The sequence below is a fragment of the Lonchura striata genome, chromosome 2 (assembly GCF_046129695.1).
Source record: "Lonchura striata isolate bLonStr1 chromosome 2, bLonStr1.mat, whole genome shotgun sequence".
NCBI lineage: Eukaryota > Metazoa > Chordata > Aves > Passeriformes > Estrildidae > Lonchura > Lonchura striata.
In genome coordinates, this window is record NC_134604.1 from 15,089,253 (window position 1) to 15,116,169 (window position 26,917).

At 46.4% G+C, this 26,917-nt stretch overlaps 2 protein-coding genes and 2 non-coding genes across 10 annotated transcripts in view; 3 read left to right on the forward strand and 1 right to left on the reverse strand.

The window, feature by feature from the left end:
• The window catches only part of RCSD1 (RCSD domain containing 1), a 30,211-nt gene extending 26,152 nt beyond the window's left edge, over positions 1-4,059 (forward strand). For both annotated transcript variants that reach the window (XM_021550153.2, XM_021550154.2), the window contains 3 exons: positions 145-339; positions 909-1,632; positions 2,477-4,059. In XM_021550153.2, the coding sequence (XP_021405828.2) occupies positions 145-339; positions 909-1,619 (906 nt within the window). In that variant the 3' untranslated portion in view covers positions 1,620-1,632; positions 2,477-4,059. The remainder of the gene's footprint in view (positions 1-144; positions 340-908; positions 1,633-2,476) is intronic.
• Positions 4,060-4,995: 936 nt separating this feature from the next.
• On the forward strand, positions 4,996-5,067 carry TRNAP-CGG (transfer RNA proline (anticodon CGG)). Its single transcript has one exon. It is a non-coding gene; the product is annotated as a tRNA-Pro (tRNA).
• A 406-nt stretch (positions 5,068-5,473) lies between these two features.
• On the reverse strand, positions 5,474-5,545 carry TRNAP-AGG (transfer RNA proline (anticodon AGG)). The gene has a single exon. It is a non-coding gene; the product is annotated as a tRNA-Pro (tRNA).
• Positions 5,546-9,770: 4,225 nt separating this feature from the next.
• MPZL1 (myelin protein zero like 1) overlaps positions 9,771-26,917 on the forward strand; it is a 37,828-nt gene continuing 20,681 nt past the window's right edge. For 4 of the 6 annotated variants that reach the window (XR_013339441.1, XM_077781188.1, XM_077781191.1 and 1 more), the window contains exons 1-2: positions 9,771-9,880; positions 23,682-23,842. Coding sequence is in view for 5 of the 6 variants with exons in the window: in XM_077781188.1 (XP_077637314.1) it covers positions 9,805-9,880; positions 23,682-23,842 (237 nt within the window). In the remaining variant the exon portion in view is untranslated. Of the gene's footprint in view, positions 9,881-10,001; positions 10,302-23,539; positions 23,843-26,917 lie in introns of those variants that run through there. The other 2 variants (XM_077781189.1, XM_031505838.2) reach the window with 2 other exon arrangements.

A 26,917-nucleotide genomic window follows, 5' to 3' on the forward strand; every position in this document is an offset into this window, starting at 1 on the left:
CAGTGTCACCAGGAGGAACCCACAACCAGATCTGTGGCTTGTGACAGCTGAGAGATGTGGCAGGGCAGGGGTTCCCCTGTGTGGCTGTCATGTGTAGCACATGCTGCTGTCCCACATGACCCTAATGGGGGTTTTTCATTGCAGGCCAATCTGGCTTTTGCTCCAGCTGCTCTGCTGCCGGGAGTGTCTCCCAAAAGCCCTGGGATGAAGGTCCTGGTTTCTCCGTTCAGCACACCTCCCTCAACGCCCACCAGCCCTGGGACACAGTCCCAGCCCAGCGAGACACCAGTCAGCTTTGATCAGCCCCCAGAAAGCACACAGCTGCAGTTCTACAACAAGGTAGGGTATATGTGCTAGGATTTCTCCATTCCACAAGGCTGGCTTATTGCTTGGGGATGAAGAGGAAGAGGAGGCTGAGCCCTCAGTCCCACTGTAAGAGTGTGTGTTTGTGAGTAAGAGGGAAGATTTGTGCACCAGGTTCCAAACAGCCCTTCAGTGTATCTGTGTGGGGTCTCCTCTCTGCCTGCCAAGCAGCCTTCCCAGCCCAGTGTGTGAAGAAGGGATGGAGGGGCAGGATGCAGTCACCTCAGCTCAGCAATAACAGGGTGGCTGGTGCCAGGGAGTGTTTTGAGCAGGTGGTGCCACATGCCAGCAAATGTCTGAGGTGGCTGAGGCTCAGTTTAGGGAGCCACACAGAGCACGGCAGCTTCTCAGGTGTCACCAGAGTGCTCAGCACTTAAGTGAGGAGCTATAACCTGCATTCACCATCCCCAGCTGGAGTACAGACTCCTTCCTCAATCTGCCTAGAAAAGGCTGGTACATCCAGTGGCATTTTCCTCTGTTGTGCTTTCCTGCTTTCCGTTACCACTCTTTTGACTGCTTCAATGTCTGCTTTTCCTGCCTCCCAGGTGCGGACACGAGGATCGATAAAGCGCCGGCCTCCCTCGCGGAGGTTCCGAAGATCTCTGTCAGAGTACGGAGATGGGGAAGATTTAGGGGTCAACTTGTCCTCTCCAGAAAATGGTGCCAGGGAAGATGAGGTCTTTGGGCCCAATGGCAAGACAGAAGAAGTAGAAACAGGGAGCAAAGAGCAAAAGAAACAGGCAGGGTCTGATGAGAAGCCAGCATCAAGGACGGGATCCAGCAGGTCAGAGGATGAAGAAAAAGAGAGCAAAGAGCAGAAGAAACAGGCAGAGTCTGATGAGAAGCCCCTGTCAAGGAGAGGATCCAGTAGATCAGAAGATGGGGAAAAGGGGAAAAAAACAGCAGAGGAAATTACTCCTTGCAAGAATAACACAGGGAATACAAAAGAGGAGGAAGTGTGTCATGATGGCCCAGGAGAGGAGAACTCTTCTCAGCCTCCTTCTGGAAACAATGAGATGTGTGACAGTCCCCAGGGAGAAGAGCAGCAAAGCACTGCCTGTGAACAAGGAAAGGGAGACAAAGAGAAGGATGAAGCTGAAGCTGAAACAAAGGAGAATAGTGAGAGCACAGACACACAGAGAACATCAGACACTGAAGAAACAGCACTGGCACCTGAACCACTGCAGGATGCAGTGGGATTAGGGACTGCCAGTGAGCCTTCAGTGTCAGTCACGCAGGACCAGGGCACAGCATAGCTGTGACACACAGGTAAGATGGGCCAGCGTGATGACGTCTCCTAAGGCACCTGAGGGTTTTGCTGTTAGCAAAAATGGCAACTGTGACAGAACACAACAACAATTCTGCTGCTCCCCACATGTCAAAACCCTCAGATCTCAGGCCTGCAGAGACTATGAAGCAGGGTACTCAAAACGACCAGCCCTCCTGGGTGGTGTTACAGAGGGGATGGAAAAGAAGCAAAGCTGATTGTGGATTCAGTATAAGGAGAGGCTCTGCTCCCCAGGCACCCTCCTGCATTGCTGTTTCGAAAGCAATATGAAAGTACTTGCAGTAAAATGCACATTTCCCCAGCAGTAACCATGTATACACTGTATCAATATGACTCCTTACTTATAAATATTTATATGTGTGCACATGTTGTATGTATACATGTGTACATACATATATATATATATATATATATTCCCAATGTGTTTAGCTTGTTAGCTTTGCCAGCAAACCCATGGCACACCAATTTCACAATCAGCTCTGAAAGCTTGCAAGCATGGTCCTTTGCCATAGAAATAAAAGAGGATTTCCACTGGCTGAAGCAGGCCTTGTTCCATGCACCTTCATGTGTTTTCTGTAACCACTGATAACATAGCCACAGATGCCTGAGGATGTGTCTTGTCCCACCTCAACCACCTCCTCTTCAAATACTTCCTTGGTTTGGCAAGGAGCAGCTGAAGGAAGGATTCCCATGGTCAGGCTGCAGCTCACCTTTGCCTCCTAGTACAGAAACCACCAAAGTACCCCCAGGACTTCCCACCGCTGTCTTTGCTTAGACCCATGATTATTTTTCATTATTTCCTCACTTATTTTCCCCTCTCAAAAGGACACACCCAATCAGGGCAGAGGAGACTTAACATGTGGACAGGAGCCATCTAACTCAGTCGAGATGGAAGCTACTGGAAACCCTTCAGTGGCAGGAGAGGAGCAGAATGCAGAAATCTCCTGAGGTCCAGACTCATCACAGAGCTGAGTGGCCACTTGCTGGCTCTCTGCTTTGCACCATCATATTTTGGGACAACTGGAAGAGGAGAGTGTTTGTGATCTCTTCAGGGTTCAAAACTCAGGTGTTGGCTGGCCTTGCTTGGTGATATTTGGGGACTGAGAGACCTGATACCTACTGTCCTGGAGCAACAGCCATCACCACTCATGGTCCTTCTGCTTCTTCATCCTGCTCCATAATGTCTTTTTCTTCTCCCCTGCATTGGTCTTAGATGAAGTTTCATCAGTTACGTATATAATACATGTATGGTGCCTTTTTGGTAGCTTCTTTTAAAGGACTTTGGGTTTTAAAACTTCAGTAAATAATGTTATAATAATAGCAAAAAGTTATGTTTTCTCCATATGTGCTGTATGGCAGACAATGTGAATTCTGAACATGGGGAAAACTCCTAGAACATTGATCATAAAAATATATAAATATAAAATATAAAAATAAAATCCCTTTGAAATGGGGCTAATCTGTGAAACAGCCATCTGTGGTAGGCTGATAGGTCTTGTGTGCTTCAGCTTTGGGGTGCTTTTAGTGCGGTGGAAAATGACAACCAGCAGATTGTATGCAAAGAAAAGATGTGCTGAGTAGGTCAGTAGGGCAGGTTCTCTTATCTGGCTCTAGGATCCAGTCCAGATTTAGAAGGGCTGCTTGTCCATCAGTCTTTCTCACTTCCAAACCCTACCCAGTCTGTTCTGGAACTTCTGTTGTGTCCACTAAGAGCCACTCCTTATAGAAAGCATCCCAGCTTCCTGGAAACAGCCAATTAATTTTGTGCATATCAAAGATGAAGTCTTAGCTGGCTGAATTTCCAGTGGCATTGCCTGGCTGAATTGGCAAAGCTCAGGCAGCCAGTCCCTCCAAAATACTTATGCCCTGTACTAGATTTGCGTTCACTCTTGGGCTACTGAAAGTCATGGGCTAGCAGTCACAACGATTTAAATCTGGAGACTATCTGGGGGAAGGTGGATGTAAGACCTTCACTTGACCAGTTTCCTGACATTAGTGCTTGAAGCTGTGTTGGCCACACAGAACAAAATATCCATACTGTGGCATGGACTGAGGCCACACTTGCTGAGAGCCAGCAGCACTTGCTCTCCTTAATTATCATGGGCTTGTTGGCAAACACGACCTCCACAGCCTTTTGAGCCATGCTGTGGAGCATTGTTGCCTTTGAATCCATTTTAATCTGCTTGCTGTAGCATGTATTACAGGGCAGGCTGCTATCACTGGTTGCCCCCCGTTTCTTCTCTCAGCAGAGTGTCCCATCTGGATGTGAGTGCTTGTGCCTTACTGTACATACAGATATATGTGTGCCTGTGTAGAGAAGGTGTATGTGTGTCCCGAGCACGGGAATGGAAATTCCGAGGGAGAAATAGGATAAATAAATGGTGGAATAAACCAAAGCAAACCAAAAATCTGTGTCTTTTGTTTCCTTCTGGAGAAATGGAGAAACCTGAGAAAGAATGGGCAGAACTGATAGCAGCAGGCAAAAAAAAAAAGGGGCGAGAATTCCACTGGCATTAGGACTTCAAAATTTAAATTTAATATGAGGAATAGGGAGGAACTACTGCGGAACAGGGAGGAATAGGCCTTTTTTATAAAACTCTGGGATGCAAAGGCATGGAAACATGAGGATGCCAGGAAGCATTAGCAGGACGGAGCACATCGGGGGCAAGCGGGATTCAAACCAGGAGGGTGCTGCGGGCTCGGAACCGCGGGGCGATGCCTGTGGCGCCCGTGGGCGCTGGTCCCGCCCGTGGGCGAGCCCCGGGAGGCTCCGAGCGCGCCCGGGACACGCGTGTGACCCCTCCGCACCGCCAGGGGGCGCAGCGCACGGCGCGGCCCGGCACCGACCAAACCCGCTGGGGGGGGGGCGTTGGATTGTCCCATTCCTCCGCCTCCCCGTCCCCTGGGAACGAGCTCGCCCAGCTTCCAGCGCCACCGCGGGCGTGGGAGTGGAAGTGGAATGGGAAGGCTGGGTTGTCCCTGCGCCCCTCGGATGAGCGCGGGAGCGGGGTCTGCGCGAGGGAAAGCAGCGGAGCGCCGCGCGGGCCGCTGCCCCCCGCGCGGGGACGCGGAGCCGTCGCTAACGAGCGGAGCCGTAGGGTCGGGGGAAGGGCGATGCCAGGGATTACCCTGGGAAAGGAGACGGAGGGGCGAGCAGGGAGAAATGGCCGCAGCCCCCGCGGTTCCATGCACTGAGAGAGAGCAGCGATGCGCTCCGGAGCGCTGGGCAAAGCCGCTGGCGGTGGTCGGCAAGGACGGATCCGCACAGGCACCAGTGGAGTCAACGTGGGCGGGAGGAGGCGGGACGGCAGTGAAGTGCTGAGCTGGGAAAGCACCAGCAGAGCGGCTCGTTGGTCTAGGGGTATGATTCTCGCTTCGGGTGCGAGAGGTCCCGGGTTCAAATCCCGGACGAGCCCGCCGGGAAGGGATGCGCGAGCCCCCTTCCTCCTTTTGCCGCCGCGGGCCCTCCTGCGCTTTTGCGCCTGAAGCCCGCCCGCAGTGGGACCGCGCCGCGGGGACGGCGCTGCGGCCGGGACGGTGTGCCGAGCTGGGACCGCTCGCAAGGGCGAGGAGCGGCCCCCCAGCGCTCTCTCGGTGAGGAGGAAGGCGGGAGCCTGCCTGGGAAAAATGAGAGTAGCGACGCTCGGTGCCAGACGAAGAGGAGCGAGGAGCGGCCGGTCGTCGGTGAGTTCTTAAAGCTTTTTCTTGCACTAAAGACGAACGAGCGGGGCTCCTTTGTTAGCCCCCGCCGTGTCCCTTCGCTGTGTGCGGGAGCCACCGCTGCTGCGGAGAAGGAAGAAAATAAAAGAACAAAAAAAACACGGGCTCGTCCGGGATTTGAACCCGGGACCTCTCGCACCCTAAGCGAGAATCATACCCCTAGACCAACGAGCCGCCATGGAAAGCGTTCTTTCTCCCCTATAGAGGAACGCTCCGGTGGCGCCGCGCAGCCCCCTGCCCGGGACAGCTCCGTCCGGCGCGATTCCTGCGGTCTTCCCTGTTCCTGAGGGGCACAGGCGCTTCCCTGTGGCTGCCGGCTCTCCCCGGGCTCCTGGCGGCGCCGCGGCAGCCCTGTCTCCCTGCGGGTGCGAAAGCTGCTCGTACGCTGCGCGCAGCCAGGCCGCAAGCCCCAGAGCGGTGAGGGGAAACTCCTGGTTCAGCTCCATAATTTCAAACTGTGCCACAGCCGAGTAGAGGCAACGTTACTTTCCTAACTTACAGATGATGGTTTTATGCAGACCTGCTTTATCTGCTTAAACAGCGAGTCTTGGAACGCTGGTGTTGGTCAGGGTGGAGGTCACTGTTACCTTGGACCTCTACAGTAACAGCCTCTAAACTAATTTTGCCTAGAGTCCAATATATTCCAAGAAGCTGGGGGAAAGGTAGGAGGAAAAGACAGGAAGACAAATTCCTTCCATTTTATGTGCTTTTTTATGTATCAAGGTTATCAAGAAAGGTTATCATGACTGAAATTGTTCTTTAGCATCCATTCAGCGCTGGAATAGTTCATCATTCCCGTCCTTTTCTGTCCTAAGTTTTCCTGAGAACACTTACCCTTGCAAAGTGGGTGATCCAAGACATTCTTCTCAATCAAATGATGAAAAAGACAAGACTGAGAGGGGATCTCATCAATATGTATAAATACCTCAATAGTAGGTGGCAATAGCATGGTGCCAGGCTCTTTTCAGTCGTGCCCAGTGCCAGGATGAGGAGCAGTGGCCACTAACTAAATCACAAAAAGTTCCCCTCAACACAAGGTAGAACTTCTTTGTGCTAATGGGCCAGAGCACTGGAACAGCTGTCCAGGGAGGTCATGGATTATCCCTCTCCAGAACCATTTAAACCCCACCTGGACATTTCCCTGTGTAATATGCTCAAGGTGACTCTGCCTTGGTAGAGGGGTTGGGCTGGGTGATCTCCAGGTGTCCCTTCCAGCCTCAACAACACTGACTCTTGTGAAAAATAGTTCCCAAACTCTTCAAAGTCTGTATGCAATTACTGTGCTGCTGCCAGCTCTTGAGTTTTGAAAAAAACCCTGCGTTTCTATTTAACCAATATAAACATGAACGTGGTGTTATCTGCTAGTCACAGTTTCTCCCAACTGCAGAAGAAAAAAGATTGCTGTGAGGGATACACAATACTTTCTTGTGCAAATAGAGCCTGTTTTTTTCCTTTTTCTCTCATGTTCTTCTATTACTAATTCAAAATGAGTGTGTTGGGTGGGATATTCTTTTACAGGAGTGCATATCTTTGCACACTAAACAGTGTATACTGTACAATTCCTCTGGTATGTACAGAGATGCAGGCTAAAGAGAAAACAATCAAAACCATTATAAATGCAAAATCAGCCTAAATATATTTTCTTCCCCTCCTAGAAGTTACTATCCCCCCTTTTTTTTTAACACCAAAATTTCGCTTGCTCTCTGTGGCAAGCTACTAGAGACCTCTCCAAAACGAAGGATAACAAAGGTCTGAATTTCTAACATACACTGCAAGAGGGAAGAAGATGCAGTATATGTTCCTTGGGACAAATTAGGTTGTCCCAGCACCCTGTTTGCTCTCTGAAAGTAGCAGAAGAGAGTAATTTGATCATATCTATCTGGATACAGAATTTTCTGCTGTAAGTAGACCAGCTATTGTCCCAGTGTTCTCTGTACTGAACATCTGTGTTATTACAAAACAAACAGGGAAGTCAGGGCTGTTCCTGTGGCAATGTGATCTCAGCTCTGTCAGGAAAGGGACAGTGTAGGTAAGGGCTGTGTGTGGCCAAATCAGGTTTAGTACACAGAAAGAGAACATGTGAGCTTTGTGAAGGACAGTCATATTAAGAATATGAAAAATGCCATTAAAAAAAAAATAGGTTTACTATCTTGCAAAATTACCCAGAAGGGTGAAGCATGGCCTCTTCAAAGGACTGGACAGTTTTAAACTGTGCAGTACTGAAGGACCTGGAGGTAAACAGTGAACTTTGAGTACTGAGGTGGTTCCATGCTGGTAAAGAGCACTTCCAGCCGCCCAGGAGAGCTGTAAGGTTGGGTGGAGCTTCCATGGAAGGAAAGAGCTCAGAGGAAGTATTGAGGAAAACGGGCTTGGAAAGAAAGTCTTAACACTGCCTATCAGTTTCTGCTCCATTTGGGGTATTGATGAATTGGCTAAAGACCCACCCACAAGGGAAGTTAAATGAGGTGCTAACCAAACAAGGTGATATTTCCCTGTAATACAAAGAGTTGCCTGTGTTGTTGATATTTATTCCCAAGAGGTGCCCTGGATTTCTGCTAGTCTGGGTTTCTAGAAAACATGTACAACAGCTAGATGAGGAATGTGCTCCAAAGCTTCCCCTTAGGGTATAAATAATGGATGCACAAGCTGTTACATTTTAAATCCCAGGAGAATTTTAAGGTGGTGTCTGGCATCACAGCTGGAAAGAAAATAATCTGCCACAGCCCTCCTCTCCATGGCACACGGTGGCCTTTCCTGTGGCCTTTCACTTGCAGATGTGATGAGGTGTCCAGAGAGTGGCAGAGAAACTGGTGGCACAGGGATCTGGGCAAGGATCAGCATCCATGGAGCACTGGGCATGAGCAGAGCACCTCCAGGCTTCTGGAGGCTCAGGGATGCAGTGAGCAATAGCATTGAGATATGACTCAGCTTGTGCAACTTCTTTAAAATGCATGGTTGGGAAAACACGGCACAACAAAGGGTGCTCAGAAGGCAGGAGGAAGAAGGAAGGATAAAAGCTTGGGCTCAGGGGGCGTGTAGCAGCTGGGAGTCCAGTCAGCAAGCCGAGGGAAATTCCAAGCAGGTATTTTCAGGCGAAAGGCAAAGGTGGATGTGCGATTGATGCAGCAGGAGAGCTTCTGAAGGAGCTTGTGCTTACAGGCAGTGCACGCCGAAACAGGTTCTCTGAATTAGCAGGGAACAACAGGCAGGATTTCTGTGGATGCAGGAGGAAGCAGCACTGTCTTCACTCAGAGCTTGCAGCAGCACACTCCCACTTCCCCTGGGACAAACCGGCGCCATAACGTGCACCCAGGGGAGCTCGAGGCTGGCAGAGGGGCTGGGGCACTCCGTGAGCAGCGGGATCTGCTCCTGCTGGCACTCGCCTGCTGGAAACTGGGCGAGTGAGGCAGAACTTCCATATGGAGACTTCCACACCACACCACACCACACCACACCACACCACACACCACAGTGATGAATCCTTATGGGGCACAGTCACCCCACAGCTCCTGGGTGATCTTGACTACGGGAAGCACAGCTCCACTGGAGTGACTGTCAGTTTTGTGGCTGTCAGTGATTGTCCAGACAGGTTCAGTGCCAGCTGGCATGGTTGGTAGCATGCCTCCAAAGGCACTTGGATAAGCTTCCCGCACTGCAGGGTAACTGTCGGGCAGTGCCAGAGCTCGAGGCAGCCCTGTGAGGAGTGGCTGAGGAAGCAGGGGGTGTTCAGCCTGGAGAAAAGGAGGTTTAGGGATGACCTTATTGCCCTCTACAACCATCTGAAAGGAGCCAGGTGGGGTTTGGTCTCTTCTCCGAGGGAACCAGCCACAGGATATGAGGACGTGGCCTCAAGGTGCACCAGGGGAGGTTGAGGTTGGACATTTGGAGGAATTTCTTCACAGAAAGCGTGATGAGACATTGGGATGGGCCACCCAGGGATGTTCTGGAGAGGTGCTTAAGGAAAGGCGGGACGTGGCAGTCAGTGCCGCGGTCAAGTTGGCACGGTGGTGTTGGGTCATGGGTTGGGCTCGATGGTCTCACAGGTCCTTTCCAGCCTCACGGACCGGGCGATTCTGTGACTCAGCGTTTCTGCGACCCCCGGGATGCACCGCCCGGGAGCGGCCCCGCGGCGCCCGCGCCCTCCGCAGCACCGCCGGCCGGCCGCGGCGGGGCGCCAGCGACGCGCCCGGCTGGGGGGGCGGGACAGTGCCTTCCCTGCGCCCATAGGTCACCTGGACTTGACTGATGGCTGCCTTGTCCAATCGCCGTGGAGCAGCGGGGCAGGGCGTGGGCGGGGCGAGCGGTGCGCGGGGGGTGTGTGTGATTGGCAGCAGCAGCAGCCAATGGGCGGGCGGGGCAGGGGGCGGGGGCGGGCCCGCGGGGCCCGGGGGCGGACAATGAGGGCGCCGCGGGGAGGCGGCGGCGGCTGGAAGATGGCGGCGGGCGGAGGCAGCGCGGGGCGGCCCTGCGCGGCGTGGCTGCTGATCGCCGCCGCCGCCCTCAGCGCCGGTGAGTCAGGGACCGAGGCAGGGCCGGCCGCCGGTTTGCCCTTTAACGCCGCTCCCGGGGCTGAGGGCGGTTCCGCGGGCAGGGCACGGCGCGGCTCTGCCGCTCGCTGCCCGCCCGGTTCGGAGCAGGGTCGGCGGCGGCCGAGGAGCGCCGTCCTGCCGGGGAAGGGTCGGTGTGCCGCGGACAAAGCCCCTGGGAGCCGGCGTGGGCAGGGCAGGGGTGCCGCGGGCCGGGGCAGTGATGCGCGGCGGCCCCGTGTTAGCGCTGGTTCCGCAGAATCCATTAGCTCGGAAAAGATCCCCAGGATCGTCGGGACCGAGCCGGGACCGAGCACCGCCGTGGGTTCTTCGCTCCAGGGACGCGGGTGGCGTTTGCTGGGAGAGCCACGGCGTGACCGAGGAATAGGGACGCTGGGGTTGTGGTAAATGACTCGATTCGGTCAGTGGTGAAGTATTTGGGTGGAGGGGGAATTGTGTCAGTCAGATGATGCATTTATGACTCGTATAGGTGGAGAGTAAGTGCAGAATCGCAGAACGGCTTGGGTTGGAAGGGGCTACAGTGGGGTCATCTGGTCCAACCTCCCTGTTCGGGCAGGGTCATCTCAGAGCACATGGCACAGGATTGCATCCTTGGTTCTGGAATATTTTCAATGAGGAGTACAAGGCTATGGAGCTGTAGGAATGGCAAAAGTGATGCTTCACTCTGCTGTGGTTTATGTTCTCAGAGGGTTCCACACATCACTTGGGCTCGAGAAGTTACGTGCTTTTCCCATGCCAGCTCACTGTGTGTAGATGCTGGGCACGGACAGTGAGGGAATATCCAGTATTATACACCCCAGATATCCAGTGATGGATACTTTGGGCTGGCAGTACTTGCTTAGTGGGTAAAACTTTGTGAAGTATTTCAGTAGGAGACATTTAGAAGCCTGATGGCTCCTCAGTTCATTTGTCTGGAAAACTGTGTAAAACCGTAAGTCTGTCTGGGAAGAGGTTTATTAAGAAAGTGTGCTGAGTGGTAAGGAACTCAAAATTTATTTAATAGAATTTTAGAATGGTTTAGGTTGGAACAAATCTTAAAGATAATCTTGTTCCATTCCCATTGCCATGGGTAGGGACATCTTCCACTAGACCAGATTGCTCAGAGCCCCATTCATCCTGACCTTGAACACTTACAGGGATGGAGCATCCACAGGTTCCCTGGTCAGCTTGTTCCAGTGCTTCCCTACCCTCACAGCAAAGAACTTCCTTCTAATATCTAATTCCTATTATTAATCCTCTTCCTACATCTATTCCCAAAGAGCATTGTTTGCATTTGTTTAAGATGACTGCATTTTGCAATAAAGAACTAAAGATTGCTAAGGCTTCCTGTGTATCTTCAGAGACAGTATTTGGGATTAAGTAGGTAGATGTGAAATATGCATATATTACAGTAAAACTGAGATCTTTGGAAAGACATATGGAGGCAAGAGAAGAAGGAAGCGTATTTTCCCTGACCACAACAAAAGGTACAGCTACAGTAAGTGAGTAGGTGGGAATAGTAGATTATTGTAGAAAGTCTGAATTTATTCCTGTGTTGGCTTCTTCTCTCCTTGCACATCCTTAATCCTCCTGTCTGCTGTGAAAAGCAAGGTTTACATCTCTACATGGGAATAAGTGATCAGAGTGCAGGCTCTTCACATCTTTTGCATACGCAAAGGAGTTTGATTATGGGAAGGAAAAGATGACCTTTCCCTGAGTTTTGGAGTGCTAAGGAGTCCTGGGTGATCAGTGCTGTGCATTTCTTCTTGCCTGTGTCATTCATGCTCCTGATGTTTTTTCAAGGGCCCTCTTCCCATTCCCTTTCCCCATGCTGGATTTTCCCCTCGTGAGAGGTTTGGGAATCAAAACCTGCCTATTTTGGCAAGGGCCAGAGTGGTGTTTGCAGAGGGCCATGCTGCTCCCTCGCTCAGATGTGGCATGGGGCTGGGTGACGTGCTGCACGCGTGGCTGCCGTGCCTTGTGCCTGCTTGTATGCTCCGTGGCAGGTCTGCTCCTGTGGCCAATAACCTGCAGTGAGACAGAAATATTGCTTAGGGTGCTGTGCAGGCCCCATTAACCACCACAGCCTGCTCTGCCAAGCCTGGTTGCTTCAAAGCTAAGCACAGATAACACAGTTCTAGGCTTATTTCATATGTGGCCCTGCTTGTGTGGGTTAGGAGTTCACCTTGCTTCTTTATGCTCAGTCATCTGAAAACCCTGTTGCTTCGTTGGCTTGTAAGAATGAATGATCATTGTCAAATGTGCTGTCTGTGATTCTGGGGACATTTTGTAGCTTAAGTAGTTAATCTATGTATAATCTCTCCTGTGCATGAGTGAGCCTGGAACAACCAGCCAAGAGTATCAAGAAAATGGAGTATTTTGCAATTGTGCATTTGTAAGCTATGTAATTATGACTTAAAGTGGTATTCTGCCTGTGTTTGACATGAGGGTGGTGCCTGATTACTCCTGATAGTCTCAAAAAATGTTTAGATGTTACTGGAAAGAATAATGGTAATTTTTTTTATTATTCTTTTTGATACCAGCAAAGCTTGATCATTTTTGAAATTTATTTTCTCCTACTACCCCTTTTATACACACTCATACAAGTGCACGTGGGCACATACACAGGGGTCAGTAACAAGCAGGGTATTGAGATGTTAAATAGCTCAAGTGCCTGTTACTGCTTTGAGCTCACCAGCCTATTTCAGTTGCTGCTTGAAATGCCTCCTGAAAATAACAGTGTAAGTCAGGGTTGCAATGCTCACTTTGTGCCTGTGCCAGGTTTAGTCAGAATTCCTGTAGTCACCCCCGTCAGAAGCTGTTAGTCCTTCTAAGCTCAGCCCACTGATGCTGCAGGTAGGAAAACTACCTTGCCTGCACTGCTCAGTGGGTTCTGCAAAGGCAAAAGCTGGATAAACGCTCAGATCACCTTGCTTGCAGCAGCAGCAAAAAGTTCTTGAATATGTTGAAAAGTCTGTACCTTAATGTTTTTGTGATAGAATGAGATAAAATGGACAAATGCTTCTTGGCCCCAGCCATCCAACAGTCTCAGTCTGTGACAACTACTTGTGTAAGTAATGGCATGCATGGCTGTGTTGCTTGTTATCTGAATTGAAATTAATTGTATTAAACAGCAATTCCACTGCCTGTCTGTGGACCCATCTTGTCCTGACTAGTGCTGGATATCTTGTGTCCCATACAGAGTTGAGATGGAAGACCAAAAAAATGAAACCTAGGATTGCCTTGTACACTGTCTTGAATTGAGATGGAAGACCAAAAAAATGAAACCTAGTATTGTCTTGTACACTGTCTTGAAAGATTTTAGTCTGAGTCGTTTCTAAAGACCTACTGTTTTTCTGGAGAAGTGCCATATAGATCATCATCAGGTCATCTATCCAAAGTTTATTAGTAGTACTTGTAGTGGGAGTTCTCCAACTGTGATGTGATGTGGTTTCATCATGTATGGCATACATTGCTCTTTTACTGCCTGCATGTAATTAATAAAACAAACAGCCTGGTATGCAAGAAAATACATTTTTTGAACTAGTGATTGTTAACTCAGGATATCCTAGGAATACATCAGGAAGCTGGAAGCTCTCTGTGTGAAAACATTAACCTCCTTATGGCATATATCCTTTTATCTTTTTTTGTTGTTGTTGTTGTGTGTGGTTTGCTTATCTGTATTATTTTAGTGGTCCGGGTTAGTGGCACCCCACAGGAAGTGATTAGCACAATGGAGAGGGTATGAATATCTTGTGTAAGAGAAGGCTGTGCTAGGAGAGGACAAAAACTTTTGAACTGGCTTTACTGCCAGCAAACAGACTTGGGGAGCTCTAACTGCAGTGATTCACTGTTATCTCTAGCAGCAGTCATGTCAAAAAGCAAGTGTTTACTCAGATTAGTGTTTAGCAGTAAGCAGTACCCATAGCACAGAAGGTGTGGCAACTCATCCTAAAGCAGGGTTAACAGCAGTTTTTGCTGAGCAGGTTGAAAAAAGTTTTTCTTTAAAATCTCCTTTATCTTTAAGGGGCTTTCTGTTACTTGTCCTGAATAAGCTTTTTTCTCTTTTTTTTAAATTGAAATTGTTTATATTAATTAAATGTATTGGTACTAATGTGGGACAGAATTAATTTAACATAACAATGTTTTGCACTGGTTACTTGTATTGCATTGGCTTGCGCACCCCAAGGCCTTTTTTGTTTGTCACCCCTCCCTGACAGCAGATGGGCTGGGGTTTCATGAGGAGTTGGGAGGGCACCACAGAAGTCATGGTCAGCAATGAAAGCTGGGAAAAGGAGGAGGAAGGGAATTATAGCATTTGGAATTACAGCATTTGTCTTCCAAGTCACTGTTATGCCTGATAGAGCCCTGCTTTCCTGGAGATGGTGAACACCTGGCTGCTGATGGAAGCTGTAGGTGATGGCTTGTGCTTTTCCTTTTAAACTGTTTTTATCTCAACCCTTGAGTTTTTTCACTTTTTAACCTTCAAGTCACTTTTTAACTTCCAGTTCTCTCCCTGATTGCACTGGGGGTGCAAGCGAGGGGCTGTGCAGGGCTGAGCTGCCTGCTGGGGTTAGCCCACAGTCCTTGTATATTTGTTCCCTTTGGCTGCTGTCCCTTTCAGCTCCTGCATTTTTATGTATCTGCGCAGTTGGCACTTTCCATGTGGTGCTGCTGCTAGGTTTTGGCTTAAAATGCATAAGGAAAACTGGAAGGCTGTGGTTGTTCTTGTGAGCTCTCTTTCCTCCAACCCTGCAGAAGAAGATGCTTTGTGGTACATTCACTGATGCTTTACACACATGGTGTTAAGGGGCACGAAGGGAACTTGCCTGGAAACACTCAAAGCAGATTGAGATTCTGATACTTAAGGGAGGGTTAAACTCTGGGCAGTGTAGCAGTTGTCAGTGGTTGGTGGCACTTTCAGTTCATGAGGTGGAGGTAAATCAGGGCAGGTCATCTCCAGGTGGCTGAAATGGCCATTGCTGGAGGCATTCACAGTTGGCTGCAAGCCACCTGTTATTCAGTAACTTGTTTTTGTAATGTGTGCAAATGTAAGGTGGTGAACAGGGCTCCCACTTGGTAATAAATTCCATAAAGCTGGATGTGCAGCAGGAGTTTTGAAATCTGACTGGTTTCTGTGTCTTGAGCTGTTCAGATCAAGGTCTTGAAGGATCTTGATTTATGGAAGGTGCTGCTTCACTCCAAGGGATGGCTCTGGAAATCACCACGTGTGTAAACTGAGAAAGTGATGTAGTGTGCTACAAGGAAGGCTATAAATTCTTCACAAAAGAAGTGTTCTGAGAAAAACCAGCTGTATCAGTTCCTACTTGGTGCTTCCTAACCCTCCTCAATTGTACAAAACAGCATACAGTGGACTGGGCTAGGGTGTTTATCTGGTTTGAAAGAAAACAATGGTGAAAGGGCTGTTTTGAACACAGATTAGTTTCTGATCAAATTCATCTCATTCTGAGTGTGCATGTGAGCTATTTAAATTGCCACCACCACAGACAAATTCTTGTAGAACAATGCTTTGAAATATTTGGCTTGGGCTTCTCCTTTTGGTTTTGTGGTTGTGCTGCTGCAGGTTACAGCTGGTTACAAGTTTGTTCAGCAGTTCAGTTAGCGAGTCAGTGTGAGATTGCTGCAAGCTTGGTGCCAGAGCTGGCTGCAGGTGTTCAGCAGTCCATGGATCAGTAAGGAATCTGGTCCTCCAAGGGCTTTGGGTTGGCTTGAACTGCTGAAGTAAGCCTCTGGTCACACCAGAACAGATTGGCTGCATGAATACCCTGTCAGCTGAGAAGAGTGATCACTTAGATGATGTAATTTCATGTCTCTTCTTGCTCAGTTAAATGGTAGGATTTTATTTAACAGGTTTTAACTGAGTCTCTATACAGGGAAAAATCCTGTGCACACCTTTCAGACTTGTGGAAATACCAATACTTGGCAAGAGTATTGGGCATGATTCTGGTTCAGGAATGATGATAGGTGGGAGTGACTGTTCATGGAATGCTACTAATACCTTGGGTGGTTCAACGTGCAGCTTTTGCAGATGTTTCTTGTTGTGTATAGACTGAGTTGGTTGCAGGTTTGTGGATTGATTACTGTTAAAGGGTCAGGAAAAGGGCAGCTTCCTTTCGTTGATATGTAGGCTTTGCACTGTATATCTTAATGAAATTTGTGTATCCACCTCCTAAATTCTACTGCCTAGTTTTTTTTAGGAAATTGGTAGTTCCCATGCTGCTGATGATGGATTTTGTCAAAAAGATGCTGCATGCATCAACAGTTGGCAACATTACTGGTATTTTTAACATAGTTTCACTGGAGATAGTATTAATAACCAAAAAAAGAAAAAAGCCTGGTGGGAAGCTTTTGTTCCAGCCAGCAATATGTCAGTCTCTACTGTCCACTCCATGGATTTGGGTTTTGCTGTTGTTTGGTTGTGGTTTTTTAGTCTACAACTTCTGATCCTTAATACTCTCATTTCCTTAGTAGTTGTGACAATTTTAGTGGATTGCTATAGCAATTTTAGGAAATGGTTGTGATGGTGGGATGCTTTTTTTATTCTCTCTGCCATGTGTTGAGATGTTTACCCAACTTCTCTCAGATCTTTAGTTAAGTAAGCTTCGTTCCCTATTTGTGGGGAAAAACCTGGTGTATTTCAATGAGACTTTTCTGTCTTTTCTGCCTTTCTGTAATTTCAGTTCCTGTTTTCTGGCATCTTTCCTTGTGCTCAGAAAATAAAGTACTATGTTTGTTAGTGACTCTGTTGGTATTGCAAGATTAGAGGTGGAGCAGCTGCCATCAACTGTTCCAGTTACCCTTTGCACAACTTTAACTTGTCCCCTTTGAGTTCTCCACTCTTTTGGTTTGGCTTTGTCAACAAGAACTGTTTACTTAGATTTGAGCACTCTTAAACTTATTTGGGCATGGAAGGAAAAACCACTTCAGGGCTGTTGAGCAGAAAAATGTGCTGTGTGGTTTGGAGAGTACCTGAGCTGCTGGTTGGTGTTCCAGCCTGCAGATAGGCAGGAAAGTGTTGCTTTGTGATCCCCAGTGAAAAGTACTAGAAGTAACTAGAAGTTACTTGCCTCAAGACTAAATATCTGCCCAAACCTGACATGTGACTGATGCTGTAATAGAAGCACGAAGCTGTGCAGCTACACTGCTTACTTGTTCATAGTTCTTACCACCTTTACAAGCATCTCTGTTTTAAGTGATATAACAGTGAAATTATTTTCTCAGGACTAAACAAGGGAACACAATGCCACATCTGTGGCCTGTCTGGCAAGGGAGCTCAGGCATTTTTTGCTGTTTCTCATGCTTGTTCTTAATTTCTGGTTAAAGCATGGGCTTTGAAAGTAAATCTCATCATAGGCTCTTTTTGCTGCTCCTTGGCAGAACCATTAGGAGCTCTGCATGATGTAGAGGAGAACATGCCAAAAGCTGACCCTAAAGTGTGGGAGGAGGAGGAGATACCAAAGTCTGGGGACTCTGGAGACTTTTAAGTCCTGTCAGAGTAGGTGCATGGCGGGCTGAGATACATGGATGTTACTGTATGCTTTGACAGCTTAGCCACAACTTGCTCAAGACTTTTCAGTGAAACTCCTTTTCTTTCACTTGGGCTGATGAGATGCTATTTTCTCTCTCATTGTTGAGTCAGGCAGAGCTTAGCTGAATGTGCAAAGAGGCCAAGAGAAAGTGAATGTTGTGTTAGCAGATGCTTGTCTGTGCTTGGGGGATGAAGGTTTGCAGCAGCATGGTGACAGGAGGTGGTAGGTGTTCATGGGCTGGGTGTCACAGCTGTGCTTTCTGATTCGTGGAGCTGCAGGATGCTGCAGGACCGGCTGTGTTACTGGAGACAGGAAGCTCTCTTTCCTCCAGCAGTCTGGGTTACTTGACAAGATTGGCAACCTGGGGAGATGCTGTGGCAGCAGCTAAAGGCTCTTCTGGTGAATTGGCGTTTGAGAGTGAAATTTAACTCTTCTGTCCTCCTTCGAGGCAATGGAATTTGGTTTTTGTTGCTTTGAAACTTAGCTGTCAAGATTGGTTGGTGTGACTCTGTGTAGTCATCATTTCTGTAGCTGGTGTTACTTTGTGTCCTGTGTAAATGTATGGAGTGCAGACAGAAAGGTCGTGGTGACAGGGGGCTGCAGGGACACATGTGGCTTCTTAATACCTGTGTGTTTTTGTCCTTAGGAAGTACACCATGGTTTGTTCCTGGATGGAACTGCTGCTGTGGGTTCTACTCTTCTGTTTAGGCTAAATGATGTGAAGGAACTATTTGTGTGGAAATTCTATCCAGCATCTGGGTGCTTTACCAGATCTTGTGCAGTTTCAAAGAAATTATTTTGGCAAGTCTACTGTTTATTAAGGCAGGAAAGCTAAGGTTTCTCCACCAGGTGTTTTATCCACAGTGAAAAAATGGTCTGTTGGTACATAAGTGCCTGTAGTTGCAGTTGGGGACTATAACTTTGTTCTGGCTTTCTGGGATGTTTTGTAGGGGTCTGGCTGCTATTGCTTCATGCTGATTGTACAGGGCAGCTGCTTTGTGGGAGAAAGAGCTAAATGCCATGCAATCGTAGTTGAGAATGCTGTCAACAGGAGATGTTTCACAAGACATTTGATGTTGAGTAAGAGTATTTGTTAATGAAAGCACGGATTCTCAAGTGTATATTGTTTTTGTGACTTTAGACCCTTAGTCATTAGAAAAAAACAAATCCCCCTTTCTAATAAAACTTCTGGGCTGCTGGGGAGACCAGAGTGAAGATAATGAAACACTGAGTTTTGGTCATTTTGTCAAGACCTTGCTGCGTAAGTGACTTCATTTATAACTTGTATACATGCCTGTACTACCAGGTGTCTGTAAGATAAGCAAAGCAAGTTGCTTGTATTAATTAATAAACTGATGATCAGCCATTTCAAGAAGAGGGGAGTAACACTCTTCCTGGTGTAGGATGGGAATGGTAGCAGCTAAAAGCATCCAGTATTTAGCAGTGTGGTGAAAGTTTGTGTTTGTACTGATAGAAATAAGATGCCTGTGATTACAGTGTTAGCTGTTTGCATTCTTGGTTTGTTACACTGAGTTGAATCCAGGGGAATTGAGTTTATTTTGGTGTGTTCACAGTCTTAACAGAACGTTTTCATTGGATCCAAGATCTCAGAAACAGTGGTCTGCAAAGAAATTGTAATTATCTATGTGTTAATTAGTGTAAAACTTCGGTGCACAGAAGAATTTCTTTGTGGTATGCTGCCACACCAGATGGTCAGCCATATTTCTACGTAAAAAATGTAGAATAAAACCAATATTTGCCCAAAATGTTTTTTTAAAAGATCACTATGAGGCCAGTATAAACAACCAGGGGGTACAAGTAAAAGCAGGAAAAGATGACTTCCGTTTTAAAAGGTGTTGATCTCCAAACACTGGCAGCTTAGTCACTGTTGGATTCATACAGATGCAGTTACCACATGCTTTGGAGGGCTCAAAGGAAGTGAAAGGATTTTGCAGGTTTTGAGCAGATCCTCCCAAGCCTGAGGGACAGCATTTAGGAGGAGGTGCTACAATTTGGATTTGAAAAGTTTTGGATGAGACCAGTACTACAGTGTGGCTGGGGACAAGAGCTTCTTCATACTGAAACAGGGATGGGTGCTTGGTGTCATTTCCATTTCATGGAAGGAAGCAGTGATCTTGCATATGTGATGTCCCCCTGTTCTTAGTGTCACCCTTGGAGCAGCTTGGTTACCAGGAACTGCACTACTTACTGGTCTGTTACTGTCTGCTGGGGCACACAAGACAGAGTATTTTGGACCTGATTAGCATAAGAGATCTGGTAATGGGAATGCCTTGGCAAGAACAAACAGAGCTTTGAAAACTGAATTGAGACTGGCTGACAGGAAAGAGGATTGAATCAGCTTCTGCAAGCAAGAGATGTTGCAAAATGTATAAGTTTATGTGATGAACAACCCAATCATTGTAGTAAAAATTAGTAGCCTTCCTAAAATAGTATATAAGCATATGTAGTCCACAGTAAATTCAGATTTTCATCACCAGTCAGTCTTCCCCATCTCTCATCATCACTGATAATTGTCCATCTGTCCAGAGCAAAAAGGACATCACAATAATGAAAGTCAACGTACAAACTGGAGGTTTTAGTCTGCTGTCAGCTGAACAGGTGACTGGAAAATTTGAAATACTCTGCCTTGACCTGGGAAGAGTTCAAAATCAGAGGTGCTGCACAGGTGTTGAGTTGGACAGACACATGGCAGGTCCATGGTTGTAAAAGCAATTGTGGAGGGCTCTGAGCTCTGCTTTAGTCCCATTTAGTGTGAGCTGACAACTTGGTCTGACATCTCTGTCAATGCTGAGGCTGTTCTTTGAACATAAGGAGACAGATCCTGAGCAGAGACCCAGATCTGAGTAGTCAGTGCAGTGATGGAGCTTGAGCTTGTTTTGCAGATGAGATCTCTGAGGTGAGATACCGAGCAAAGAGACCTGAGAATAGAGAGAGCGTTGATGGAAGAATGAAGATCCATGCTGGAAAAATAAGAAAATATTAGTAAGTAAGGTTAGTAAGATAGTAAGAGTATGAGTGTCTTATCCTATTTCAAGAGCAGGAGGATTGTCTGGAAAGGAAGATGTGGATGGAGAGTTTTCATTGCAGTGTGGGGGTTGAAAGTGGAGCTGGAGAAAAGTTACTGTAGTTGGAGTAAAACTGCTCGAACAACACTAGAGATTTAAAAGAAATAGCTGAAGAGGCACAGGTGGAGTTTTTTTTCCCAACTTATTTGGATGATAGGTGAGAAAATTAGAACCATTTTTGTGCTGGAAAGAATAAAAGCAGCTGAAAGATAGATGAGAGGTTCAGAAGGAAATACTGCAGCTACAGGCAGTTGGACAGGGTGATGGGATCAAGGAGGATGCATGGGAGAAGAGCATATGTTTAATTTTGCCCTATGTACCTTGCTGACCATCCCTTCCTAAAGCACTCCTCTCTCAGTTTCCTGTGATAGTTTTTTCCTCTTGAGAGGAACTTAGGCTGAGTAGCTTGAGGAATAGAGCAGTGTATATGTGTGACTGAAATATGACTCAAAATTCAACTTTCTCCAACTGGAATACTTAAATAGGTGTAGGAGCTGGAAGGTGGCTGTAATCCTGGCAAAAGAGCTAGAGCTGGAGATGATCCATGTGGATTTTATTTATGACAGAAGAGGCCAAAGAACTCAAGGTAGTGGGGACAGCCAGTATATGAGTTAAAGTACGGGATTAGAGAACTGAGGGTGAACAACTGACAAATCTTGTGGCCTCTCTACTGAACAGGTTATGATTTAAGGAGCCTGTCTCTTATCCTGTAAGGCAACAGAAGCAGGGAAAATATTTTTGGAGCATTGAAAGGGGCAGAGGAGAAAAAATCAGCAAAGAAGAACATTAAATTGAGCCAACAATAGGACAGATGAAAATTAAACTTGATAGAAATATCTGTACAGGATTACATAGTTCCTTCCTTCCCAGAAGAAAAGGAAGAAGTAAGGAGGAGTCCTTTTTTTCTTTTGATTTTTTGCTTCACTACAGTTATAGTGAGTTAAAACAGTGACTTCTTTAGGCAGATCTGTGCTACCCACTGCCTGTGTGTGGCAAGGAGTTCTCTGTACCATGTACAAGCAGACAGTGTCTATGCAGACTCTTTTCTTCCTACACAAATACTGAGGGCATCTTGATTGTTTTATGCTTGAAAGGGAGGTTTGTTCTGTGGTTTGGGCTTACTACAATGGATTTCATTTGATTTTATTTTTCTTTTCTTCACCATTAGCTGGAAAAATACATAAAGCACAGCAGCTCTCAGTTCATTTAATTTGATTGCTAGAAGTCTTTGTATGTTCCAAATAAATATTTGGTAGTTTTGCAAAAGAATAGCTTTTGGCCTATAGTCAGAATATGTACAAGAGGAAGGAAGCTCTGATAGAACCTCATGATGAAAATTCACCACCCCTACTCCCCAGCCCCCTTGGGGCACTTTTTCTCTTGGAATTGAGAGCAGTGATGACAGGAGAATCTGCGGTATCAAGACATAACCTAATGGGACTGAGTACTGAATTTTGGAAGTGAACTGTGTGGTCTCTGAACAGCAGGATTAATTATTCGTGTTTTCTACTTGTTTTGGTTATTGCAATTACTATGATGTGCTCAATTCTCCCACCCCTGCTTGCATGCTCATTCTGTCAGATGTTTGCTGTCCAGGTTCTGAAGGCTGCTGAGCTGGTTGCTCTCACTGACTGAAAACTCAAACCTCATGATTTACAGACTAATGTAAGTGGGTATTGGCGATGATGAGGGACATGGGGAGACTGACTGGTGGTCAGAATCCGAATTTATTGTGCACTACATATGCTTATAAACCATCTAGGAAGGCTAGTAATTTTTTACTACAATGATTGGGTTAATCATCATGTAAATGAACTTACACATTTTGCAACATCTCTTGCTGGCGGAAATTGATTCAATCTTCCTGTCAGCCAGTCTTGATTCAATCTTCTCCAAGTCTTCAAAGCTCTGTTCTTGCCAAGGCATCCTGATTATCAAATCTTTTATGCTAATTAGGTCCTATGTACAACAGGTGGGTTTTTCTTTTCTTTCTTTTTATCTGAACAGTCTTTGACTTGCATCTTTTTGTTTGGTCTGGCTATTTCGAGCTACTTCATTCAAAGCTGAGAAATAAATGGAGCAGGAAGGTTTGTTCTCCTGTTCTAACAAGGGGATTTAAGGTACTGGAGCCCAGAAACATAGAATCCTATGAACAGAAGTAGATTGTTGTTACCATCTCTGTGCTGAAAATCATAGTTTAATAAAAACCAAAACTTGTATTTAAGGTACCAGGAACACAAGTTACATGTGCACCCACCCACACTTACTTGACAAGATTTTTCCTTTCACGTGGATGTGACATGAATGCTGACAGACATTCTCTTGTGATGTCACAAGATCATGCTTTGTTCTTCTACACAAACCTGAATGAATGTAGAGATGTATCTGCCTAAATCTGAATAGGGATAGTGCATTGTCAGTTTAGAACGTTCCAGATAAAGAATCTCTTAAACACATTTTCCGAATCACGATGACTGTTACTTATTTGTTAGGAAAACTACCAGTAAAAGCACATCATTAACCTTGATTACTTTAAATTTGGGGGGTTGTGGTCTGCTTGCTCTTTTCACTGTGCATAAGGTAGAAAAAAATTAAACTACTATAACTGAGTGATTATTTGTGAGACCTTGCACATACACACCTTGGAGCCATGGCAGAGAGCAGGAGTAGATGGCAGAGCTGGGAGCAAGAGAAGTTTGCTCCTCATCTTTGTGGAGGTGAGCTTTTGTTTTACATACAGCTAGGAAAATCTGGAGATATGAAACAATATGTGTGCCAGAGAGGAAACTGAGTAATAGCTGGACCAGGTTATTAGGCTTAATTATTATAATGCTTGCCATCAGCTGGTACGAAAAAGTATTAAACTCATCTTTGCACCATAGAATTGACTTCCACAAAGTGCTGTAGAGGAAACATCTGTGAGTGGAAAACATCCTGTCACAGATAATACAAGGAAGGAGAAGTGACTGTACTTGGCCTGCTCTATACTGTTTGACTGGAGGTATAATGCAATGTCTGTGCAATCACCCAATGCAGGAGTTACTGATGCCTCTTCTCTTCTGCCCTTCTAGGCAGTGTAATGTGAACTTCCTCATTCTTAAAGCAGCATTGATGTGTCTTGTTCTCCTTTCTTCTCTTTGCCATGCAGTCCAGGTATCAGCAGTAGAGGTCAACACCCCGGAGGAGATGTTTGTGGAGAACGGGACGGACGCAAAGCTCCCATGCACATTCACATCCGTAGAAGTGATCAGCAGTGCAGCATCTGTCTCCTGGAGCTTTCAGCCAGAGGGAGCAGCCACTCGTATCTCAGTAAGCAATGGCTGGAGGAGAACAGATGTGGGAGGGAGGCTGGCACAGTTGAGCTGTGTCTTCTAGTTGGTTCTAAGGAGCAAGCAAATATGGATTGGACCCTCATTCGTGTGCCTTATCTCCATCACTGTGATTTTGAGGGGCTTTTTTAGTGTTGTATGAAAATATTGCAGTCTGCTGGATCTTTGCCAAGACTGGAGTGGGCAGTGACCACAGAATACATTAGTTAGTAACATTACTCTATTAGTCTTAGGAGAGGGATGTTGGTATGGAAATTATATGTATGAAGTAGATGAGCATCTAGGAATCTTGTAAATCCTCTATCCTTTTGCATTTGACTGAATATATCAGTCACAGAATTTGAATTACCACTGTAATTGTGGCGTTACATTGTGTATTGTGCATGTTGTTTATTTTGCTTGTGTACTATATAGCCTCTGTTTGAAAGAGTTTGAAGTAAGAGCAGTCTCCCTGGTTTCAGAAGAGAACTGAATAGCTCAAATAAGCAGTTACATCCTCGTATTATAGTTACTTGACAAGTGAAAAATCAGGCTAGCAAGGAACTCAGGCAAATAATAGTTGCCATGGCTCAGTTCCTGTATGTTGGGCCCACGGGGGCTCAGATCCTTTGGATGTAAATCTTCAAAGAAATTGCTTTGGTAGGTGATAGCTGTCTTCTTCCTCTTCTTCCTCAGACACTTCTGCTTCTTTCTTGTTCCTTGTCCTGAGTGAGAATTTAGAGGAAGCAGAACAAGGAGCTCTGGGACACCTTTGAAGATGTGAGGACAGCGGGTTGCTCAGCTGTTTGTGTTTGTCTCCACTCTGCTGCAGACATGAGCTTATTTAAACTCTGGGAGCTCTTCAATGCTCAGAGCAGAGATGGTCAAAACCAGTATGTGAGCATCTTGCTCAGTAGATGGAGCTCTGAAGAACAAGCTTCTGAATTCTCAGTGAAATAAATACTTAGTTTTGAAGAGGGAGCTCTTCCCATTGGGAATCTAAAGCAGGAGCTGAGGAGAAGTTAGGGAAGTTGGGCATATTTCCTGCCAGTGCTGAACAGGAAGGGTGAAGAGAAGCCATCTGTTGGTGTGTTTTCCGCTGCCCCTATATCCTGTTTTGCCATTCCCTTTCTGCATCACTGTTCAGTTGTAGGAATACAGCTTCAACACATAACATTGTTTTTGGAATTGAAGTCAGTTCAGATGTTCCACCTGGATGTAGCAATCAGCACAACTGAAAGAAATGCACATTATCTTTGAGCAGCAGTGACCCAGCATAATTTGATGTTAATTCTCTGTTTCTTTTGGGAGCCTGGGGAAGGTGTAGAGGGGTTGTTTGTTTATGAGCCCGAATCATGGCATTGCATAGCTTGGTGGGTGTGAATTTGAAAGACCAGTCTCATGATCAGCTTATGTCTGAGGTAAGCTCATGGTTCTTTTGACAAGGGCGGACGTGTGTCCCTTTAGAATCACGCTGGCAATCTTGTGGCCATGTGGTGAGGCTGTCTTGACTGGGAGCTTCCCCTGTTTGTCCCCTTCCCTCACCACATGTTCCAAAGTCTCATCTCAGTCCACCACAGGCAAGGGATGGCTTGAATAACTTAGCTTGTGTTTCAGGACATATTTTACTTTGGGATTTCTTCTCCGCCAGATGAAGACATCTAGAGAGCTGAGGAATCTGCCTCCGGCCTTCTAGATTTCAGTGGGATGACTTCCCCTGTGAACAGGGTTGTGGTCGTGCAGTGCTGCTGTGTTAAAGGTTACAATCCAGTTGGAAAAGCTGTAGACTGATGCAGAGTCCCTCCAATGTTGACAGCTGGCTGTGTGCTTGCCAGCTCTCTACTGCATAAAATGCTTTGTAGAATTTATGTTAATCTGTAGGCAACAAGTAAGATTGACTGTATCAGGACAGATGGACATGATGTGCACATACCTGATCTGGACAAGATTTGTGCTGCAGAGGGATAAGGCCTGATATTCACAGTGCAGGTCTGATAGAGAGGGTGTTGGAACAGCAAATCTGAGATCAAGGGCAGGAAAAGGGATAGGAGGTGACTTGAATGGAAATATGACTCTCTTGTAGGCAGTGTTCTGTGGCAGAGCCACTGCTTTGTAAATAAGGCAGGAGGAAGAGGAAGCTGGAAAATTGTCCTAAATTTCTTTCATTGTTCTCTGGAGACTGAACTGAAGGGAGTTCAGGTTGATTCCTGATTAGATTTATCTTGCTGTCCTGCAGGATATCCAATTAAGAAAGAATGTTCTCTTGCAATTCTCCTACAGCCTTGATGCCTCTCTTAGGGTATCCCATGTGTTTGAAAGCAGAGTTGTCCTATGCACTTCTACTGCTGTAAATTCCAATTTTGGGCAGGTATAGTTAGGAAATACTCAGTTCCTCCTTAGTCTGTACTAAGGAGGTTTATTCTTCAAAGATTTTTGGTCATGGATGGGGAATGCAGAGCCGATGTGCAGCTTAGTCACTTAAAAACTGGGAAACAGTTATATTTAGTTACCTGAAGGTTTCTGGAAAACAGCTAGATATACTCTAAATTGGTCATGGGATTTTCTGAGGGGGTGGAAGGGAGAGTATTGCATGTTAATTTAGCCGTGCTTTAGTTGCAAGTAACACACAGCAAAACACAAGATGGGAAACTTGGTATCCTTTTTCTGCTGGGATGCAGGCGGCTTCCTGTGCCTGAAAGACAGATGGCTATGTTCCAGGACTGCTCTGTCCTTTAATTATTACCAGGTTACCAGGTTTTTTTTCTTTCCCCCACCTCCTTGTCTGTAAAACTCTGTCCCCTGCAAAACAGGAAAAAAAAAAAAACAAAACAAACAAACAAACAAAAAAAAAAAAAAAACACAAAAAAATCAGCCAATCCACCAAAAAAAATCAAATCAAAATCAACAGAAAACCAAAAACTTGCAGTCTCTTGTTCTGGTATGGTTGAGGTAGAAGCATGGTTATGTTATCAAGAGGCAACAAGACAGGCTGAAGTGGTGAGGCAGGAGGAGAAAAACCTCAGCTGTTTGTAACCTGCTGGCTGTTTGTAACATAGCTGGCTCTGGGAGAGTGCTG